This window comes from Xiphophorus maculatus, chromosome 14, assembly GCF_002775205.1.
Source record: "Xiphophorus maculatus strain JP 163 A chromosome 14, X_maculatus-5.0-male, whole genome shotgun sequence".
NCBI classification, from domain to species: Eukaryota; Metazoa; Chordata; class Actinopteri; order Cyprinodontiformes; family Poeciliidae; genus Xiphophorus; species Xiphophorus maculatus.
Window position 1 is genome coordinate 12,343,708 of NC_036456.1, and position 8,597 is coordinate 12,352,304.

Here is an 8,597-nt window from a genome sequence, read left to right on the forward strand (position 1 = left end):
ATGTTCCGAATTAAGTCGCATTTAACACCGAAGTTCAGCGAATCAGTCCTCCTCCTCTCCGTCCCGGAACCTCGACTCAGGACGCTTCCCTCCCCACACTTCACCTGACAGTCCCCTGCTCTGTACTGAGCGGATACGCCCTGTTTAAACTCGAACCGCCTCCGACAGAGAGAAGCACGCAGCGAACAGAGCGAGAGGGTTCGCCCCCCGCCACTCGGTTTTCGTTTTATTTAAAAATCCAGACAAATGGCGGCTTAAATCGAGTCCGAATACGCAGACTCGTACGGAGACTTCGGAGCCCCCTAGGGGACATGTGGGAATTTTTTTTTTCTTTTGTATTCCCTTGCAGTTAATGTGCAAAATACATCCTGGTCTATTTGTGTACAGTCACAGTGATAGCAAATCCCAATTTAAAATTGCACATAAGTATACCTTAAAAGAGCCTCATACATTCTTTAAAAAATAGTCCAAATAGCTTGGATATACAGTACAGACCAAAAGTTTGGACACACCTTTCTAATTCAATGGGTTTTCTTTATTTTCATGACTATTTATAAGGCAAGAAATCCCACTTATTAACCTGACAGGGCACACCTATGAAGTGAAAACCATTCCAGGTGACTACCTCTTGAAGCTCATCAAGAAAATGCAGAGTGTGTGCAAAGCAGTAATCACAGCAAAAGGTTGCTACTTTGAAGAAACTAGAATATAAGGGGTATTTTCAGTTGTTTTACACTTTTTTGTTTAGTGCATATTTCCACATGTGTTATTCATAGTTTTGATGCCTTCAGTGTGAATCTACAATGTCAATAGTCATGAAAATAAAGGAAACTCATTGAATTAAAAGGTGTGTCCAAACTTTTGGTCTGTACTGTATATTTTGTTTCTTCCTCTCCTTCTTTCAGAAAGCTTCTGTTTATGTCTTAGAGACGGGATGAAAGCTCCTGTTTTGCTTTAGCATTTCGTATGTAAGTGTGCGGTACATTTGCATCCTAAAGGAAAAGATATAAAACTCCAGATATCTCACAAACGACTAGTACATCATTGCAAGAAAACAATTGCAAAGGAACTCAAAAGTATTTAATTCCCATGCAAAACGTGTTGCTCAGGAATGCAAAAGGAATTACGAGGTAACTCAAACGTTTTGCGCGAGAGTGCATACTTGTGCAAGGCAATGCAATCTGTACACAGACTGGCTGGTGGGGAAAATATATAGTGCGTTTCAGAGGTTCTGTAGCATCAAACAAAAAGAACCCGAAGTCCATTACTCTAATTTGTACTGGTTGTCCTATCTATCAAGAACAGAGCTCTGCAATCTTTACAAACTAAGTAGTCATTTTTGCAGATAATCAAGCTAAATAAAACTTGTTTAGAGCCTTCAAAAGGGAGATATTATGTATTTTCCAGGTACATGGTTGCATTTTATAGCACTATCAAGCAACTATGTTGCCTTCAGTTGTTATGCAAAATGCTGTATATATCAAAAACGACTTTAAAAAATGTACAATTGCAATTTAATGGCTTTAAATTGAGCCCCTGTCTCTTTGGAGTGTTGGACTGAGAAGTAATTCATAGTTCCACCAGATTAATTGATGCTTTCGCTAGTCTGTTGGAACCGTGTGGGAAAGGAATGGGGCAGGGAGGCTCTGTGAGGCAGAATCTCGGCTGGAGACCGCAGCTCCATGAGGGAGCTTTGTGGAAATAGGCGGCGCTTTGTGGAATCAAGTGTTTGGGCACCCCCAAATGGCTGCAAAACAACACTCCAGGTATGGTTTTGCACAGCAAACATGTGAAATAAAGCACTCTGGTCAAATAAGGTCAAATGATAAGTTGATTTCACAGTGTGTTGACGGCTTCAAAAAGAAAAGCGGAAAATCACCTTTGTTTTTCTCATCTTTTTTTTCTGGATGACAAAAAGCAAAGTCAAACACAATGCTTGGAGCTAAAAATGACAAATTAATGCCACCAACACCTCAGATTTAGGTAACGTAACCATGGAATGTCTTCATGCATCATATATAACATTCAGGAAACACAACTGAATTGAATGTTCTACCGCAGGGATGTCCAAACATTTGGCACCACATAGGTCAAAATCAGCTAGCTGAAAGGACACATGGGCCCTTTTTTTAAAAATAAAAACACAAAATAGTTTTATGTAAATTATAAAACTGAACATACCCTTACCATTCTAAAGAATGGCTAGAGAAATGGGTCTATCTGTCACATCGTATTTAAACCCCAGGATGGTTTTAGAGTAATTCCTGTCACATCATGCCACTGCAAAAAAAATCTGAATATATTTTAAAGTTGCTTTTATTTTTTACAGATCTTCACTGAAGGCACACCAATAATCATGTTGGGAAATGCACAGTTATTGAGAGAGCCAGCAAACACAGCACATCATTCTGTTCTTGTTTGTGTGCAGGCAGGGAAACAAACAGCCTCGCAGATGAGCCAGCGTGAGTCACTCGGGAGGCAAGAAAACATAGCAACTCCGACACTGTGCTGCTGTTTCATTCTGCTGTTGCTTTAAATGTTTGAGGGTGTGGATGAAATAACATGTAAATGTCGAGTCACCGGCGCGATTTAAATAACAGCGCATTGTGTTTATGTGGCTTTTAATTTAAAAAAAAAATGCACAGAACAACAGTCCAGAAAGCGGGGATTGATCAAAAACATGTTCTGTTGGTGCCAGAGGCGGAGCTAGAGGGGGGGCCGGGGGGGCCAGTGCCCCCCCAGCCATCTGATTGGCCCCCCCAGCGGCCCCCCCAAATGATCGACATGTCACGACACCCAGTCATTCCTTCACAGTAGGTAGCACTATGTACCACAATGGGTTGTGACACTTGTGACTGTTGTGACTGCTCAAAAGCAGCAGGGGGCGATATGCACCATTTACGTTTATTGTGATACACCATTTGGACACAACAGAGTTGACCCAACAGAAGAAGAGAAGGAGAACCGCGAAGAGACGATAGAGAAATATTGTACAGCTAAGAGGAATACAGTCGATTTGACTCCAAGACGGATAATCTGACTTCAAAGGTAAGTTTTACAATGGTTTACTACTACCAATAAAAAAAACCCGTTAAAAACATTTTGTGCTCAGCCAGGAAATAGTTTCTGGTAGTTGAGTTACTACTATAAGTTGCGAGCATCAAGCTAACAATGCTACAGCTATAGACATACGTAGACGCCGACTTAGTGAGCGAGTCGGCCAGTTGCTATGATACGTCACGTCTGCCAGTCAGACTCGTAATGCACGCAGAAGCAAAAAGTATTGTAAAGACGCTGACGTGTTTCAGTGTGTTTACCACTCACGTCTGCCTGAACAATGTCGGGAGGATAAATACGGGAAGTAAAAAAAAAAGTATCCAACGTGGTGCATGTGTTATCAGACAGAATGGATCACGACATTCCTGATTATATGACCTGCCAAAATCCTCTGGTCTGTAATGCTCTTTCTTTCTAACAGCGATTTCTTATTAGCTCTCGCATTAAATAAAACTATACAGAATGAAAAATGTTAGCTATACTAAGAAAATAAAAATCAGAGTAGTTACTTCTGGCCAATATAATTACATGGGAAATATTTATTGGCTCAGAAGCTGTCGTTTGGCCACAAAGTCAAGAAATTCTGTTCATAAAATTGTGTTCTTTCTTTCTTACCTGTGAAAGGTAATGCTAATGGAGCCAGCTTGTACTATAAAATGAGTGAAAAAACTCCACACAAGTTCCCCACTGACATTTGCTATTTTTACTAATTCTTTTCTAAACATTTTCTATGAAACGGCAACACTTTGTTAGAGGTTCCGTTTCCCCTAGGAAAGGGCATGAACTTGTGACAATTTAATCTGTTACTCTTTTTGCTTTATTATGTTTTCCATGAAATGTTTAATTTATTTAAATTCTTATGTGTTTAGCTTTGTCATTTTCTTTTATGTTTTCTTTTATCTTATCGCTGATGTTTAGCACTTTATTTCAGCTCTGGCTGCTGTTAAAGTGCTTTATAAATAAAGTCGATAATGATCATGAACAAAAACAGGTTAGTCGGTCCAGTAGCTGAGAAGTTTGAATGCTGAACATACAGCCACAGTCTGTTTCCCCTGACCTACACACTGGAAGTGGGGATCTATTAACACTAAGTAATAGGAATTGATACTTGGCATAACATGACTGGCTTGTTTTTTTTCCTAGGGTCAGTTGAGAATGAAAAGACAGGGAGGCAGGATAGACAGCTTCTTTATAAAAAGAAGCAAATCAGGCACAGATCAAACAGGGTTCAGCTCTGACATCAGCAGTCCTGGTAGCTCATGTCCTGAGAACAGTCACGAGAAAGAAAGTCTGGCAAACACCAATCCACCATCACCAGGTCAGAGTATCTACAGAAACAGTCAAATTCCTGCCCCGTTTTAGGTTATTTTTACTTGCTGGCTTCTGCTAATGTGTTTCTTTAATTGTTGGTTCAATTATGTTAATGTACTGTTTTTACAACGTAGTTCCATCAAAGGAGGAGTCTGAAAACACAGAAAGCTCTGCGCCTGACCAGGATGATGATGAGCCAGAAGGGGCAATTGCAGGAGATATCACTGATCTCTTCTCAGCAGTGTCCAGCACTCCTTTTGCTTTTCCAAAAGGACCCAGTGGTAATTTTACTTACACTAAGACCTGCTTAGTAGCTGCACAATTTACATGACATAATGATCATGTAAATTATGTGTACATAACCATTGTGTTTGTATTCCAGATATTTCAAAGTCAAAAGAACAGGGCCCTGTTCAGCCAAGTTTGACAAACTTCCCCAGAACTCAGCATGGAACAAGAAAGAGAACTTTTCACAGCTCCTGGTACAAAGACTATTCTTGGTTAGAATATTCTCTTATTAAAGACTCCTCCTACTGCTTTGCCTGTAGGCATTTTTCTTTGCCTAATGCACCAGATAGTGTCTTTGCTTCGCATTCCGGCTTCAGTAATTGGAAAAAGGCATTGTCCAAGGAGTCTGGATTTAAGCTTCACTCAAAGTTAGAGCACCATGTAAATGCAATGTATGCATGGAGTCAATATAAAAGGGCTAATGAGGGAAATACAACCATGCTAAATTCTATAAACACAAACCGGAAAAAAGTGGTGGAAGAAAACCGTTATTATATTAAAACAATAGCCGATGTTCTTCTTTTGACTGCAACACAAAATATTGCTCAAAGGGGTCATCGAGAGTCTGGGGACTCTAGAAATAAGGGAAACTTTTTGGCTATATTGGATGAAATAGCAAAGCATGATCAGTTAATTGAAAAAAAGCTTAGAGGATGTGCCAATGCAAAATACACAAGTCATCAAATCCAAAATGAAATTCTTCAGGGCTTAGCAGAGATGGTACAGACTGAAATCATAAAAGAAGTGAAGGAATGTGAAGTGTTCAGTGTTATTGCAGATGAAACAAAAGACTTGCAAAAAAAGGAACAAATGTCTTTGGTTGTACGATATTATTACAATGGTGTCATCCACGAAAGCTTCCTATGTTTCCAGGCAGCTGAAAGCCTTAATGCAGCAGGTCTTAGTGCAATGATCATTAGCTGTCTTGAGAAACATGGTCTGGACTACAGGAATAACCTAGTGGGACAGGGTTATGACGGTGCATCCGTCATGAGTGGGAAGCATTCTGGTGTATCTGCCAGAATTCAGAGCAATGCCAGATTTGCATTTTATGTTCATTGTAACGCACATTGCTTGAATTTAGTCCTTGTTGATGCTACCAAAGCAGTCCCTGAGGTCGTTGACTTTTTTGCACTTCTACAGCAGCTTCATAACTTTGTGTCTGGCTCTTATGTTCATCTGAGGTGGCTTGACGTACAGAAAGAGTTGTATCCAGCAGAACAACCCAGGGAGCTCCAGGCACTTTCAGATACGAGGTGGGCCTGCAGGTATACGGCATGCCGTACCATGAGAGACAGACTTCCAGCAGTTCTGAGATTGTTGCAGGATATTGCACTTGAAAGAAATGGCGAAAGAACAGTGGAGGCAAGGGGCCTGCTTCTTCAAATAGATATCCAATTTTTAGGTCTTTTGGTTACCTTTTGTAAAGTGCTTGGTGATGCCAAATGTCTTTCCGACATGCTTCAGTCCAGCACTCTTGACCTAGCAAGAGCTGTAGATCTAGTAGGTGCTCTTATAGACACTTTCCAGGACTACAGAAATGAAAAGTACTTTGATGAACTATGGAAAGAGGTTGAGGAACTTGCTGAGAAGAGCAAAATCAGTGTAAAAATTGACAGAAGAAATCCAAGATTAAGTTCAAAATTTCTTGACTCACTTGTAATGAGCACTATAGGACAGAGAAAATGTGATGACGAGGGCTTCCCCAGACCACTCTTTAATCAGGTGCTTGACTGTCTCATAGCGGAGTTAAAGAGGCGTTTTTCAAAGAAAAATTGTGAGATCATGCAAGGAGTGCAGTCCCTAAACCCCAAAAGTGCAACTTTCTTGAATGAGGAGCCTCTGATTGCTTTTGGACATATCTTTGAGTCAGATTTAGATGACCTGAAACATGAAGTGCACCAAATAAGGCGTTTGCTTGATCAGAGAATAAAGAGTGATTTAGGCACACCTTCTACTTTGCTTGATTTTATTCTGTTTCTTGAACCTTATAAAGAGGTTTTACATGAATTATTCAGACTTTGCAAGATTGCAGTAGTTAGTCCAGTTAGTACTGCTTCTTGTGAGAGAAGCTTTTCTGCTTTAAAATTAATTAAAAGTTACCTAAGGACAACAATGGCTGATGCCAGGCTAAGTCACATTGGAACACTTAGCATAGAGTCAAGGAGGGCACGGGGCCTCAACATGGATGACTTTGTAACATATTTTGCTTCATCTCACAACAACCGAAGGATTTTACTTTTATGAGTGCATGAAGAAGTCTTGTGTTTCTCGTCATGATTTGGGTCTTCACCGACTGGTACTTGTACCAATGATAGTTTAGGAGTCAGTACATTTGGTCATAGCTGCATTAAGTTCGAAAATAAAATGCACATGTAGCATCTATTAAATAACAGTTTCCATAACATACAACCTTCTTTTTTGAGATATTGTAATTGTGAACTGTGTGACACTGCATTCTCATTGTAAGTCTTGTCTTGTTACAATGGTGTCATTTAGAGGTTAATGTCCACTTATGCTTTGTGTGGCATGCATTGATAATAAACTGCAAATTACATGAGCAAATCTCATTTCATGAGTCTTTATTTATATATAGTATGTGAATGAAAGTACTTTTACTGTATTGTCATTGTCATAGTCAGTGGACCCCTTACAGATAGCCCTGGCCCCCCATTCGCCCCTCCAGAAATAAAAGTCTAGCTCCGCCACTGGTTGGTGCTGCAGTCAAAGCGCACTAAGTTCACAGATAACTGCTGCCTCTGATGAAGTTTGTTCACTGAAGCTGAGCTGCTGCTAAAAGTGGCCTCTCCCCAATGAGCACCTGTTGTCTTTTCCTTCTCCCCGATTAGCCGCTGACCTTTAGCGAAGTCACAATCAAAAGTGCATGTTCTCTGTCAGGCTCCACACCATTAAGCTCCCAACAAAAACTGAATATCCAGAAAGACAGAACCTGCCCACATCAGAGTGCTTACACAGAAATAAAAGGGCACCCCTTCTTTGTTTCAACAGAACTTTGGACAATCAGTTTTCCTGATGTTACAACTAAATATATGGCTCTTAAATCAGCATCCATACATTTGAATTTTACATGTGAGAACACAGATATATCAACATGCCCAACATTTATTACCAAACCTTAATTTGGTTTTGCAGCTCTGGATTTTAGGATTTTAATGAAGGTCAACTACGATAACAACCGCATTGCATTAAAAAACACTTGATAATAACAATAAGATTTTGTCAAACAGCTACAACACCAATTTTGCTGATTTTTTTTTAATGTTTGTTTAGACAAATTGGAAATGAAAACAAACAAAATAAATGTTATTGTTCCAGAAAAAAAGAAGCTTTTACAGAGACATTACTTACATTTGTGACTCTATAAGTGTAGCTAGTGCTCTGTTTGAGTTTTTTATTTTGAAGGGGCAGCAAGTCTAACTCAATCACACACCCCTCTGCATCCCCAACAGGACTGGGACACCCAGACTTCTTGATGTGAACCTGCAAAACACAGAAAATTATAGGGGCCAAAACTAAAGTTTTATTCTGTCTTATGATTTGCTAGGGAATCAAAGTTCCCAGTTAAACATAGCATTTTAGTTGTTGTTTCCAGTTTAATATTTGCAGTGTTTTCCATCTAGTGCAGGGGTGGGCACTCCTGGTCCTCGAGGGCCGGTGTCCTGCAACTCTTAGATGTCTCCCTGGTCCAACACACCTGAATCCAACAGCTGAATCTCCTCCTAAGTGCAGTCAAGTTCTCCAGAGTCCTGTTAACGACCTCATTATTTGACTCAGGTGTGTTGAAGTAGAGATGCATCTAAAAGTTGCAGGACACCGGCCCTCGAGGACCAGGAGTGCCCACCCCTGATCTAGTGGTTAAAAATATGTTGCAATGCTGCCCTCTATTGGCCACATTTTCTGCGGATGTCATTCGAACACCT

General features: G+C 40.2%; 1 protein-coding gene across 2 annotated transcripts; it reads left to right on the forward strand.

Annotated features, from left to right (window-relative positions):
• The first annotated feature begins 2,706 nt into the window (after positions 1-2,706).
• Positions 2,707-7,221, forward strand: LOC111610758 (zinc finger MYM-type protein 1-like). Of its 2 annotated transcripts, XM_023345545.1 has the most exons (3): positions 2,707-3,048; positions 4,503-4,649; positions 4,751-7,221. In XM_023345545.1, the coding sequence occupies exon 3, from the start codon at positions 5,047-5,049 to the stop codon at positions 6,901-6,903; it is 1,857 nt and encodes a 618-aa protein (XP_023201313.1). In that variant the 5' UTR covers positions 2,707-3,048; positions 4,503-4,649; positions 4,751-5,046; the 3' UTR covers positions 6,904-7,221. The 2 variants fall into 2 exon arrangements, with proteins under 2 accessions (XP_023201313.1, XP_023201312.1); XM_023345544.1 differs by lacking the exon at positions 2,707-3,048 and having other exon boundaries at positions 3,068-4,649.
• Positions 7,222-8,597: the final 1,376 nt, after the last annotated feature.

Coding starts and splice junctions, on each gene's coding strand:
- LOC111610758 (XM_023345544.1), top strand. CDS start 4,475: ATGTTAATGTACTGTTTTTACAACGTAGTTCCATCAAAGGAGGAGTCT. Junction 4,650..4,750: donor TTTTCCAAAAGGACCCAGTG/GTAATTTTACTT, acceptor TTTGTATTCCAG/ATATTTCAAAGTCAAAAGAA.